We start from the raw sequence: 14,598 nt of genomic DNA on the forward strand, positions 1-14,598 counted from the left end.
AAGAACATCAGTAGCTGCAGGAGAGACGGAGGTGAGCCTGGGTAAGATCTGGCTGAAGTTACTGGAAATAGAAAAAACCCTGTGACAATCTTCGGACGCGGTAAAGACTCTGAGTTTGAATGTGCAGGAAGTGAAAAACTCTTTAGATATGGCAAAACAAGATTTTTCTTCTAAGATCGATGCCTTACAGAGAGAGACAAAGCAAACTGATGATTTTAAAATGGCTGTGATAAAAGATAATATGGAAATTAGAAGAAAATTGGAACAAGTAGAGAACTTTAATAGGAGATTAAATCTCCGAATATTGAATTTTCCTAGAATATTGGGAGTACCCCCAAAAGATATGTTCCAGAGATATTTAAAAGAAAACTTAAATTTTCCCCAAGAAGTATTTCCTCCTTTGAACAAGATTTATTACATACCAAGCACGATGAAAAAGGTTGGGACAGAGAATTCAATAGATCTACAAAATGTCACAGCCATTTTGGAGCAAACAATTGAAGAACCATCTGAAAGAGGGACGTTGATAATTTCTTTTGTATTTCAACAGGATTTAAATGCAGTAATGCGTCTTTACTTTAAATCAACTAACCGTGTGTTTGTTGGCCAGAAGATCTGGCTTTATCCAGATGTGACTAAGTTTACACAAGAAAAACATAAAACGTTTCTCTCTCTGAGGTCAAAAGTTTTGGAATTGGGAGGTTTTTTCCTCCTGGCCTATCCCTGTAAATGTGTCATCAGGTTAAATCAAGTTAAATATATATATTATATGCCTGATCAGCTTCAGACCTTCCTAGACAATAAACAACGATAGAGTTGAGATATATATGGGACCGACGGAACCATACTAATTTTTATTTATATATTATGATTGTGTTATCTTCACTAATTCCTATCCCCCCTATTATTGAGGTCTAAGGAAGCCAAACTTTGTCTTTATTACGACGTTTTGGACAATTATAATTTTCCTGTATTATTATTTAATGGCTGTATTACACTTTTGCAGTATGATAATTTTCTGTAATAAGTATATAAAACTAATAAAAATTATGAACATACAAGTTCAGCATTCCAGCTTTTTGTTCCTCATGTCAGCCTTCTGAACCTTTTATTTTTTGCAATCTTTTGCTTCATATCAGACCTTGGTAATTTGCAGCAGATCCCCCTTCCAGTTATGCCTTTGTAACTCACTTGTGCTTTCTCTTTTACAGCTGGCGTATGTAGGGTTTTTGATGCTTTACACATTTGTGGTTCTGGTAGAAATGGACATTTTGCCATCAGTTCAAGAATGGATCGTTATTTCTTATATTTTTACAACTGCAATTGAGAAAATCCGTGAGGTATCGTTTTGACCCATTTGCTGTTCTATGCTTTGTGGTACTCATTGAATGTAAAGTAGAGAAGGGGGGGGGGGGGGGGTTGGGAGGAGGGACTGTTAATTCACTTTTTACAGGGCACCTGCATTTCCAGACAATTCTGTCACACAAGATAGATGTGTGCTGATTTTTTTTTAATTGAAAGAAGTCTTTATTGATACCTTGGGGAAAAAAGCAAATTAGAAAACTTGTGAAAACATCTCGCATTTTAGAACTTACAAATTCAATAAAGTTGAACTCCAGCATGTTTTACATAACGACCCTGAAGACACATCCCCAGAGTATATTTAAATACCCACTTAACTGCTGGTTTTAACTGGCAAGTTGAAGTTTCTGTTGTAGCTCAGGGCAGTGAAACTCATGTCCCATCTCCAGCACAAAGCCTGTATAACCATAGGCAAATTGCTTAATAGAGGAATGCTATATCTTTTTGCCTGTTTTGTAGCTCCCCTTCCCAACCCCTGACTTGCCCCTCCCCTCTTCTGGTTCCTTTTTCCTCCACCTTTGTTGATTAATGACAGGCTCTGAAACATCTGAAAATACCCAGTGTACCTGAATATAACTCACCTTGAGCTACTACTGAAAAGGTGTGAGCAAATCCAAATAAATCTTTCTTGAATGGTGAAAAACTGTTACAGCTTTATGGATTGCAGTAACTACACAGAACACAGGTTTACTGTTCTCCTCAGCATAATACACATCAACTGAAACTTCCTACTGTAAATCAAATAACTAATGAACAAGCAACTCACAAATTATGGAAGAGGTTGTCCTGTAACCTTCTGCTCTGTGAATGCTGCTAATCAGGGCATGTGGCAAGAACTGCCCTTTCACTTCACTTTTAAAATGTCTGCTTCTGAAGTCTTTCCCAGATCACCCTCTAAGTAAACATGTATTAGTTAACTTGTTACCTGACTCCTTTTAACTGACCCTCCCAGACTACCACTACCATGGCTTGAAATATTCAACCTTACCCAAATAGGCCACAACTAGCCTCTTTTCCTTGCCAAGTAGTCCCGATCTAGTGTGCCTCTGAATTTTTCCTGGTGAGTGGCCACCTTAACTGTGATGAACTACCACATCCATAAGTACATAAGTATTGCCATACTGGGACAGACCAAAGGTCCATCAAGCCCAGCATTCTGTTTCCAATAGTGGCCAATCTAGGTCACAAATACATGGCAAGATCCCAGAAAAGTACAATACATTTTATGCTGCTTATCCCAGAAATAAGCAGTGGATCTTCCCCAAGTCCATTTTAATAATGGTCTATGGACTGCTCCTTTAGGAAGCCATCCAAACCTTTTTTAAACCCCACTAACTGCCTTTACCACATTCTCTGGCAACAAATTCCAGAGTTTAATTACACGTTGAGTGAAGGAAAATGTTCTCTGATTCGTTTTAAATGTACTACTTTGTAGCTTCATTGCATGCCCCCTAGTTCTAGTATTTTTGGAAAGAGTAAACAGATGATTCACATCTACCTGTTCCACTCCACTCATTATTTTATAGACCTCTATCATATCTCCCCTCAGCCTTTCCTCATAGGGAAGTCATCCCATCCCCTTTCTCATTTTTGTTGCCCTTCTCCGCACCTTTTCTAATTCCACCATACTTTCCCTACCTTTCCCTCTTTGCCTCATTCATTATGGAAGGCAGGGCAAGTGCCTGCTCACTCATTGACTGTTACTGTTACCCGTCCATCTATAGTACCCCTTTTCCCCTTCATTCCTATTGCCCAACATTCTCCTTTAAACCTGCTTCCCCACCCTCTTGTTCACATAGCAGTCAGTCAGAAAGGATTTTCCTAAACCCTCTAGAGCAGTGAATGTTCAGATTCTTCTTACACTGCACCTCTGCAGGCAAGGCTCCTTTTCTTCTGTTTAGTATCTCTTTAGCACAGCTTATCTCCTATCACTGTGTAGTACCATGCTGGCATCTGTTTATATCTCCTGGATAGCAAACACCCACAGAAGGTGAGCTCTCCACAGGAAAATCAACGATAGGCAAAACACACAGTGGATCCAAAAAAAGGTCCTCTCACAATGAGTGTCTTCCTGAACAAGGTCTTTATTAACAGTAGCAGAATTGACCCGACATGTAACGTGTTTCGGCCGTGAGGCCTGCGTCAGGGGTCTAGTGTTATCTGTAGAAAAAAGTGCCTTGTAGGTCAGATGAAAAAATAGCACTAAAACTGCTAAAAGCGATATCTTCTCCCCTCGAGTTTGAGCAAAACCAGCCACCTCCATACACTCCAGAGTGTATGGAGGTGGCTGGTTTTGCTCAAACTCGAGGGGAGAAGATATCGCTTTTAGCAGTTTTAGTGCTATTTTTTCATCTGACCTACAAGGCACTTTTTTCTACAGATAACACTAGACCCCTGACGCAGGCCTCACGGCCGAAACACGTTACGTGTCGGGTCAATTCTGCTACTGTTAATAAAGACCTTGTTCAGGAAGACACTCATTGTGAGAGGACCCTTTTTTTGGATCCACTGTGTGTTTTGTATATCTCCTGGATGCCAGTTTGGACCACAGCAGACTCTACGATGCCAGGGCCCTTTTGAACATCCTTGTAGAACTCTTTCTGTTCAAGGACTGAGTCCTCCTCATCTTTAACCATTCTTTAGGTGAGGGCTTTCTCTTACTCTTTTGGGAAAGCTCCTGTTGTTTTGTTCTTGATATTAGGCCATTCCAAAATTTTAGAGAAGAGAGTTCCTACTGCCATCTCCTCTTAAAGTCTTTTTTTACAACTCTTCCATAAAGTGAATATACCAAGTCATTCCTCATTCTGGACAAGTTTTCATACTGAACACATTAGTGAGGAATCAAAGAGGCCGTATATACCAATCTGATTTATCATGTATAACACTGTGTACACTGAAGGTATTACATAATTGCATCTCTGTTAGAAACTTTAGAAATCCCTACAGCAGGGGTGGGCAACCACGGTCCTTCAAGACAACAATCCAGTCGGATTTTAAAGATTTCTGGAATGAATATGCATGAGATCTCTTTGCATACAATGGAAGCAGCACATGCAAATCAATCTCATGCATATTCGTTGTGAAAATCTTGAAAACCTAACTAGCTTGTGGCCCATGAGGACTGTGGTTGCCCTTCCCTGCCCTAGAGTATCTAGGGCAGAATTGACACATCTACAATAGAGATGTGTGAGGCCAGGAATATTTATATACAGCATTGTTTTCTGCTAAATATCCAGGAAATAACCACAGGGCATTGAATATAAGCAGTTCAAAGCCTCTCATTTCCCTACTGTGCTGCCTTGTGCGTGCTCTTTCTCGCTTTAGCTCCTGCTGATGGAATTCACCTCCTTCCCTGTTTCTCCTCCAGCCATGTGCGGCATTGTTTAGGCCCCTCCTGTTCAAACATACATTTAGCTTGTGTTTTCAAGTGTGTATTACAAAGAGGAGTGGCCTAGTGATTAGGGTGGTGGACTTTGGTCCTGGGGAACTGAGTTCGATTCCCACTTTAGGCACAGGCAGCTCCTTGTGACTCTGAGCAAGTCACTTAACCCTCCATTGCCCCATGTAAGCCGCATTGAGCCTGCCATGAGTGGGAAAGCACGGGGTACAAATGTAACAAAAAAAAAATGGAATTTAACTTTAGATTTTAATCGATAAACATTGATAAACATCACCCAGTGCAAAAAAAAAAAGGCCTGATAGTCAGTCTGATGGTCCCGGCGCCGATTCAAAATGGCCACCGAGAGTTGAAGCAGCCTCGCGAGACTTCAACTCTGGGTGACCACTTTGAATCGGCACCGGGGCCGTCAGCACTCAGCATTGCAAGGGGAACAGGATGTAGGGCAGCGCTCCGGACAGGAAAGATGGGGCTCTTTCCTGCCCCAAAGAGGTCACTAGACCACCAGGGCAGTAGAGTAAGAAAGGGAAGGGGAGGTTAGGATAGGACACCATTAGGCCCGCCCATCAGCCTGCCTGTTTGTCCAGAAATCCGGACAAACGGGCAGGCTGGCAAAACCTGCCCAGTTGCCCGGCCATGTCCTCAAAAAGAGGATATGTCCAGGTAAAAGCGGACATATGGTAACCCTTGGTAAGCCCTACACGGGCTTACCGCTCGCTATAACAGAAGTACCACCAGGCGGTACTTCCCACCCCTACCGTGCCATCATTTCAAGTGCTACAAAAATTTATTTAGTTTTGTAGTGCCGTGTGCTGCCCGGTTACCGCCGGGTTAGTGCGGGAGCCCTTACTGCCACCTCAGTGGGTGGAGGTAGGGGCTTCCTCCCCCCGAAATGGCTGCATGACAAGTGCTTTACTTGTTGCCTGGCCATTTCCTGCAGGAAAGCGAGACCTTCTCTTTTACCAGCCAGCGCCAGCATTTTGCTGCAGTATGGCAAAAGGGGCCCTCAGTGCGATATTCAGCGCTTAACCGGCTATGAGTCACGGCATAAAGATAGCACTGACTTGTACACGGTCCTATTTATGCAGTTACTTTAGCCAGTTATGTACTGAATGTTGGCACTTAATCGGCCAAATACTGACTTCACCTCTGGAATCCCCCCACCCTCCACCCCAGATAGCCAGTTTTCAGTTTGGCACTAATCGGTTAAGTGCCACTAAATATTTCTGGTTGGCCCCAGACAGGTGATTTAACCAATCAGGAGCTGTTTCTGGCTGGTTAAATCGTAGTACTGCCTCACCCATCCCCTAGCCTGCCTTGAATTCTTCACTTTGTTGCTGTGCCTTTTCAGCACTGATGGTGTCTCAGCTGCACAAAATGTATGTATTTGATTCCACAAGATACCTAGAAGTGGCACCTGCACTTTGAAAACACCGAGAAACACTGACTTTTTCGTACTCTAAAGGAAAACTTAATTAATTGGAAATTAAACACTTCTATTTACCATTTATAAACTCCTACAAATAGAAATTCTAATTCTAAATTCTCTATATAACTGTTTTCCTGCCTTTTCAGGTCTTTATGTCTGAAGCTGGGAAGATTACACAGAAGATTAAAGTGTGGTTCAGTGATTACTTAAATATCAGTGACACAATCGCCATCGTTACATTCTTCGTTGGCTTTGGACTAAGATTTGGGGCCATTTACAAGTCTTCCAACAAAACTGATGATTATGTATTTATTGCAGGCAGAATAACATACTGCCTTAATATAATCTTTTGGTATGTGCGTTTGCTGGATTTTCTAAATGTAAACCAACAAGCAGGACCTTATGTCCTGATGATAAGCAAAATGGTGAGTGCACGGGAAACCTTCATCTTGCTTCTAACACTGAATACTCTATTCTTGTAATGTTTTTCTCTTGAAGGCCAGCAGTATGACCTTCTCCTTAGTCATTCACACGTACTTCCCTCCCATCCTGAAATGAACCATTTGTACCAGAACATTGTGCCCACTGAAGCGCGCTCTGCCCCATGCCACCTATATTCACCATTGCCTCCTCTCTCAGTTTATCTATGTGCATTTTCCTTGACTCCATTTTTGCCGTTTTCACTGCTCATGTTTGCCTGCTCATTTTCAATCTGAAAAGCCCTCGGGTGGATGAGATGCAGTAATAATCCGTTCATAACTGGACCTTAAACAACCACAAGTGGATTAAGTTGTAGCAAATGTCATTCAGGTCTGCCAACTTTCACACACTAGATATTCACAATGCAATGCATTTTGGAGTAGAAAAATTTTGCAGTCTAGGAGTCTAGTCTTAACAAGAGGCCCGATTCCATAAAACTGTGAATGTATCCAATGATTTTGGAGGCAAATCTCTTCAGAATAAATAGTTCCTGGGAATAAAAGCCTATTATTTAGAAAAACAACATTGACCAGGACAAACTTGAAAGTTACCAGCCAGTATCCAACATCCCATTTTTAGGGAAACTTATAGAACCAACAGTCTGTGTTCAACTTAATGATTGAGTAAAAGAGAGAAACTGTCTAGATCCATGTCAATCTGGATTCAGACCCGGTTATGGGACACAAACTGTCCTTGTATCCCTACTAGATGATCTTCACAGAAACAGAGACAGGGGATTCGCTTCACTGTTAGTACTGCTAGATTTCTCAGCAACTTTTGACACTGTGGATCATGATGTCATGCTAACACAACTGACAGAAGCAGATATCAATGGAACAGTACTTGCCTAGTTCAGATCTTATCTATCAGACAGGCAACAATCCATGATGTTTGGCAGCAACTCATCGCCATCATGGGCAATAACCTGTGGGGTACCACATGAATCGATACTGCCACCTATTCTGTTCAATATCTACCTCAAGCCACTACCTGAGCTGATTCGGTTAATGGACACTCAGTTCTACATCTACGCGGATGATGTGCAGCTACTCATACCCATTGAACCTAACATACCTACAGCCCTGAATAAACTGATTACCTGTCTAACATCAAATCAAGAATGGGCTAAGCACAACAAACTTTGCCTGAACCCAAGTAAAATTGAGCTTCTCTGGGTCCCTAACACAAGTGGATACATACCTGACCTCAAAATCTATTTTGGGAAGTACGAACTCCCCCTCAAATCACATGTCAGGAACCTTGGAATACAATTAGATTCAACACTTACTCTGATTCCCCAAATCCAAGCAAAGTTCGAGCTGCTTCTACTATTTGTGACAGCTATGCTGCCTCTCTTCTTACATCGAGAAGGTAAATCTTATCCCAGTTGTGCATGCCATAACATCAAGACTGGATTACTGCAATGCACTATACAATGGTCTGACTACAAAGGGCCTGTCCCCAGCTTCAATTGATTCAGAATGCTGCAGCAAGACTCGTAGAAGGTTGCAAGCAACATGACCACATCACACCATTTTTACAAAAACTTAATTGGCTACCAGTACAATACAGGGCTAAATTTAAAACTCTATGTCTGATCTTCAAGGCCCTTAAAGAAAATAGCCCTGAGTACTTGAAGAAGAGGACGACCCTCTACACACCTCCAAGGACACTAAAGTCCTCTCAAGGACTATCACTAACCACACCCTCTCCAAAAGACATTGAACGATGTGATACCCACAAGCGAGCCTTCTCCGGTGTAGCCCCCACATTCTGGAATGCACTGCCTGAAAGGCTGTTTAACACAAGACTATCTCTACTTCAGGAAACAGGTGAAAGCTTGGTTCTTCAACCAGGCCTTTAATGGAAGAAGTAACTAACTCATTAGTCTCACTCACACACACAAGGAGTGACACGAGCTGCACATACTGCAGAATGACATGTTTATCCTCTCCTACCCTAGCTGATATAATATTTAACCATCTCTCTGACCTCATGTGCAACTTTCTATAAATTAGTCGCCTACTTTCTAACTCTTCTTACTCTCTTACCTATCTATATGTTCCATCTTTGCTTATACCCTTCACTGTCAATTAAAATGTTCTAGTACGTATTGTGTTGACATTGTAAGTAGTATACTATGCCATACTTTGTATTGTTATTTGAATACTTTTACTGCTGTGATTGTCTATTGCTCATGTTTGATTTATTTTTACTGTACACCGCCTTGAGTGAATTCCTTCAAAAAGGCGGTAAATAAATCATAATAAATAAATAAATATGTTGCTGAGTATGACTTTGATCTGGTGAGGGAGAAAGTAGGGAAAGAAATGAAAAGCACTAGAAAATCGATGCATACGTATGAGATTTACTTTTTTCTTTGTTTATACATCTAGGTGACGAACATGTTTTACATTGTTGTGATTATGGCGGTTGTGCTTATAAGCTTTGGAGTTCCCAGGAAGGCGATTCTTTATCCTCATGAAGAACCATCTTGGTCATTGGCTGCAGATATTGTTTTTCGACCATACTGGATGATATATGGTGAAATGTTTGCATATGAAATTAATGGTAGGTTCTTAACAAAAACTGAAATTTGTTCAAATTATTAGGAAGAATTAGTAAGAGCTTCACCTTAGAAGTATATAACTGGCTTTGTCTAGAGGCGTATGGGAAATCTGTGTTCATTCTCATACCTGTCCTTTTAAATTTCAGAGCATACAGTACAGTGGCTGCCAATAATTCTTCAGTGCACCCTTCCAGCTATATTGATAACATTTATATTAATTCCTTAGTGTAATCATTTAAAACTTTCAATAAGTCAGTATTAGTCATAAAAACTCAAAGCAAGTAGAATATCATAAGAAGAAAAGAGCAAAGAGGTTTTGCAGTCCATCTGCATATTCTTGCCAGATCCGGGGTGACTCCCAGGTCCACCCTGACCCATTCTGGCTTCCACTCATTCTACCCCGTGCTCCTTCAACCACCCACCAGGGGCTGGGGAAGTTTTGTAGTTCATCTATATATCCTTCCCAGCATCCTCTGGGGTGACTCCCAGGTCCACCCCACCCCTCTTGGTTCACCACTCCTGCTACCCTGTGATCTGGTGGCTCATGTTACATTATATCGCCACAGGTTCGTATTTTCCCTTCACCTTCTACACTTTCTTTTTCTGATAATAACTCTTCCCAATCTTATTCCCGATCTCAGACCCTACATACCTTAGGATAGCAGAGGATTTTGCTAATTTTTCTTTTTCTTCTCTTTTCTTTCTTTTTAGAAAGAAAGTATTAAAGATTAAGACTTATTGGGATAAAGAGAAAGATAAATATGAAAAAAAGATAGAAAGGAGAGGTGATGGGGGCAGTTATAAAAAGAGGCTAGATTTCAAAGTTATCAAATAGTTGATGAAGAAGAAGCAGGAAAAATCTTGGCTCAACTGAACTTCAGAGTGCAATCAAATACAAATCAACCTCCTTCAATTTAACAATAAATATAAAATAGGCCAAGTACATTAAAAAAACCTCTTTATTAAGAATTCATGCTTATTAACCTATTAATCATTAAAAGTCTCCTTTATCAAGTTGTGCTAGTGGTACCTGCATGGCAATGCCAATGAAGTCCATTCAAAGTGAATGGGCTTTGTTGGCATTACCGCACCGGGGACAGCTAGTGCGATTTGATAAAAGAGGCCCTAAAATAATAACAATAAATTTGTGTGCTCGGTGAAAAAAGCATTTTTGCCTTATTTTCGCATGTTATTAAATTTTATACACACATACAAAGACAGGGGGATTCCTCCATCATTGCACACAGATCTGGATAATATAACAGTTCTTACGATATTATGCAACTCTAAAAAAAAACAAACCCTTTGAAATGCAATACCCAAGTCTGGTATACTTATCTTGCCACAGTTCCTCATCAACCTGCAGAAAAGCTCATTAGAGTCTTTATCATATGGAGATAGCATCAACCATTTTCTTTGGGCATTTTAAAAGCATGTTTGACTAAGTTTTTAGGAAATCCTCTTTGAAAAAGCAATTTGGCATGTCTTGGGCTTGTCTTCAATATTCTTCCCACAATGAACACAATCTTATGAGTCTCAAATATTGACCCACCAGAATATTGTCCTTTAGTGTTCTTGGATGATGACTATGAAAATGGAGCAAAGTATTCTGGTCTGTTGGCTTTCTAAAAATATTAGTGCAAAATCTATCATGTTGGAGAGAAATCTGCATATCTAAAAAAATCCACTACATTTTAACCTATAGAAGAGGTGAATTTTATATTTGCATTGCAAGTATTTAACCAATACAAAAGAAAATATTGCAATGACTGGATGTTCCCTGCCCACATTAACAGTACATCATCAAGACAAATCCCTCCTCTCAGTACCCTTCTCCACCACCACCGCCAACTCCAGGCTCCGCCCTTTCTGCCTCGCCTCACCCCATGCTTGGAATAAACTCCCTGAGCCCATACGCCAGGCCCCCTCCCTGCCCATCTTCAAATCCTTGCTCAAAGCCCACCTCTTCAATGTCGCCTTCGGCACCTAACCACTACACCTCTATTCAGGAAATCTTGACTGTCCCAACTTGGCATTTCGTCCTTTAGATTGTAAGCTCCTTCGAGCAGGGACTGTCCTTCTTTGTTAAACTGTACAGCGCTGCGTAACCCTAGTAGCGCTCTAGAAATGTTAAGTAGTAGTAGTAGTAGTATTTGCCCTAAAAAAATTCTTTTTGATACTGAGAAGGATAAATATGCCACTGCTCAAACTAATTCACATATAGATGTGCAATTGTTGGGGCTGTGGTAATATCCATTGCAACACCCTGAGTTTGTAAATAAAATTTGTATTCAAACATGAAATAATTTTGAGTCAGAGCTATATCTGCCGCACAATGCAAAAAATTCTTTTGTTGTATCCCAGCATCTAAAGAATCCAGATAAAAATCAATTACAGTATTTCACAAGCAGCTCATTGAGGTATACTAGTATACAAAGCTGTGATATCCCGGGTAACTAGGGTAATTTGGCAGTCAATGATACTGATATTATCCAGAATCTGCATCAAATGCCCAGAATCTCTCAAATAAGATTTTATCTTAGGCACAAACCCATGAAGATGATGATCCAAAAGTTGAGATAAAGGTTCTATCAAAGATCCCGTCGAGGAGACAGTGGGGTGTCCCAGGGGCTTAGACATAGATTTATAAGTCTTTGGAATAAAATTAATCAAAGCAATTTGTGGATGTTGATTAAATAAAAAAATGTACTCAGTCCTAGAGATAATACTCTGTTGCAGCACTTTACCTAACATCTCACTTATTCACTGTTGAATCTCATCTGTGAGATCTGAAGGTAATCTTTGATAAGACTCTTGGGTGCTCATTTTCAAAGCACATAGACTTACAAAGTTCCATAGTAACATATGCAACTTTGTAAGTCTATATGATTTGAAAATGAGCCTCCTTGATCTTCCAAGCGACAATATGGCTCCAATCAATACTAATCTTTATCTAAACCCACCACTCCTCACGCCCTTTATCAGCTTTTTAAATTATAATAGACTGATCATGCCTCAAAGATTCCTTGTGCTTTTTGACTCTGGTTGATGAAAATGTAGTTATTAAGCAGTATGATTTATGACTTAGTGTCATCAGTAGTGAATAAGCAGTTGCAAGAGAGCTCAATGCCGGACTTACTGAAAAAGTAAATAATTTGCCCTATGTGTCGGGGGGGGGGGGGGGGGGGGGGAGAAAGATGTTGCACAAATAGAGGGTTATTGTTCAGTGTCAAACTTCCCTTTGCTGATGAAATTGATTGAAAAACCTGATGCTTACAACTGGAACATTCTGAGGAGGCAAATTGGTTCCTCTACTCTTATCGATCAGATTCCTTTTTGGACATGGGACCAAGACAATTTTAATGGGACTATTGGACAGCTGGTTTTGAGGAGAGTAGATGATAGCACTGAATCCATTGGATATGTCAGCAACCTTTGATAAAGTGGATCATGGGCTACTGTTGTGCTGATTATAAGGAATTGGGATTGGTAGATAAGAACTAGCATGGTTCTGCTCCTTTTTGCAGAAAGAGATCTTTTCAGGTCCGGGGGTGGGGGAGGGAGGTGTCTATGGAACTGCCACTTAGTAAGGATATTTCTAAGAAATCAATACTCTCTCCTGTGCTTTTTATGGTATATTTAACTCCCTTATTAAGGATAATTGAAAATGTTTGGATTACAGCCCAAGTTTGCATAGGCATTGTCCAAATTATTTGTGGGAGTGAGTTCAGATCAAAAATCCATTGTAAATAATACATGATTGTCTAGTGGCATGATCAGGATTGACTTAAACTGAATCCCTTAAAGATGGAGGATAATGGATCAGTGGACCTGCCCACAAGTTGCAGTGGAGCCCCAGACTCAGGAGAAAGTGATAGGTTGTGAGGAGTTTGGGGCGAAGCTGGTTCAGGGACTGACCATAAGACAGCAGGTGTCATCAGTAGAGCAGGCAGGATTCTGGTGAATGCAACAGATTTGGCAATTTTGCCATTTTATTTCTGTAGAAAGATTTCCGATCTGACGAAGAAGGGCAACCTTCGAAAGCTAATCAAGAAATGTATTAAGTTATGTCCAATAAAAAAGGTATCATCTTATTTTCTTTTCCATGTTTTATTTTGTTTGATTTCTATTGATAACCTGTAGAAAGATTGAAATTATTAATTCTGTCATTGATCACTGCCAATCTGGACCACCTTAATATAGTAATGAACCCAAGTTCAGTGTTTACAACTGGTCCGGAACACAGTGGCATGTTAATTTTGTGGGAGAGGATTCTATTTCTCTTATTCTGTATCAATTACACAGTCTTCCAGTAGAGGCAATGCTAAGCTTTAAAATGACGCCTTTAGTATGTAAGGTTATTTGGTTGGGTTGTCTGCACTGTTTAGTAGTCTTAGTTTGATGGTGTATCTTGGTTAAAGTATTTCAATTAGGCACCCAGGCACTTCCTGAAGTTTCTTCTCCATCAGAGGTTCAGTTGGGGGTTATAAGGTGCGCAACATTTAGCTACAGTGATATACATTGGTGGAATTGGCTTCCTTGACAGCTGAGAGAGAAAACGGGGTATATGATGTTCTGGAAAAAAAAGTTTAAAAAACATTGCTGTTTGTACAAAGCATATCTCCATTATGTGGAATTGAGATTGGAAAATAGGATCGGAGGGGCTAAGAAATTGGGTGAAAGGGAATGGGTTTTGGGTTGAGGGAGTCTGTATGGGCAAATCTCTCTCATGAATATTTATTGCGGATATCCTGAAAACCCGACTGGCTGGGGTGCCTCCAGGACCAGGTTTGGGAACCACTGTCTTAAGTAATTCTTTAGGGCTGTTCTGTTGAATATTTATTCTACATCCACCATTGCTAGGCATGCATAGTGTGATACATTCTTGCTACATGTTTGACAAGAAAAGCCATCAGTTGATTATTTGAATGAGATTTTTCAAGTAGCGGAATGCTGTCCCTGTGTTTATCTCATAGGAATGTTTCATCCTCCCCTGCAGGTCAGAAGGTCTTGCTGAATTTTTACATATTCTTCTCTCTCACTATAGTTTGTGCTAATGATTCTGTGGTGCCAGACCTCTGTGGTCCTGGAACGTGGCTCACTCCATTTCTTCAAGCAGTTTATGTCTTTGTGGAGTATATCATTATGGTTAATCTCCTGATAGCATTTTTCAAGTAAGTACAGCATCCATTTACATGGAATGGAGGACTAGCCTAATGATTAGTACAGGAACTGGATTCAATTCCCACTGCAGCTCATTGTAACTCTGGGCAAGTCACTTAACCCTCCATTTCCCCAAGAACAAAATAAGTACCTGTATATAGTACGTAAAGCACTTTGATTGTAACCACAGAAAGGCGG

The 14,598-nt window shown here is 40.5% G+C and overlaps 1 protein-coding gene across 3 annotated transcripts in view; it reads left to right on the forward strand.

Moving 5' to 3' along the window:
* The window catches only part of LOC115459808 (transient receptor potential cation channel subfamily M member 7-like), a 214,101-nt gene that overhangs the window by 94,437 nt on the left and 105,066 nt on the right, over positions 1-14,598 (forward strand). For 2 of the 3 annotated variants that reach the window (XM_030189591.1, XM_030189593.1), the window contains 4 exons: positions 1,212-1,340; positions 6,335-6,613; positions 9,065-9,239; positions 14,285-14,411. In XM_030189591.1, the coding sequence (XP_030045451.1) occupies positions 1,212-1,340; positions 6,335-6,613; positions 9,065-9,239; positions 14,285-14,411 (710 nt within the window). The remainder of the gene's footprint in view (positions 1-1,211; positions 1,341-6,334; positions 6,614-9,064; positions 9,240-14,284; positions 14,412-14,598) is intronic. The other variant, XM_030189592.1, reaches the window with a different exon arrangement.

The sequence above is a fragment of the Microcaecilia unicolor genome, chromosome 1, assembly GCF_901765095.1.
Source record: "Microcaecilia unicolor chromosome 1, aMicUni1.1, whole genome shotgun sequence".
Taxonomy (NCBI): Eukaryota; Metazoa; Chordata; class Amphibia; order Gymnophiona; family Siphonopidae; genus Microcaecilia; species Microcaecilia unicolor.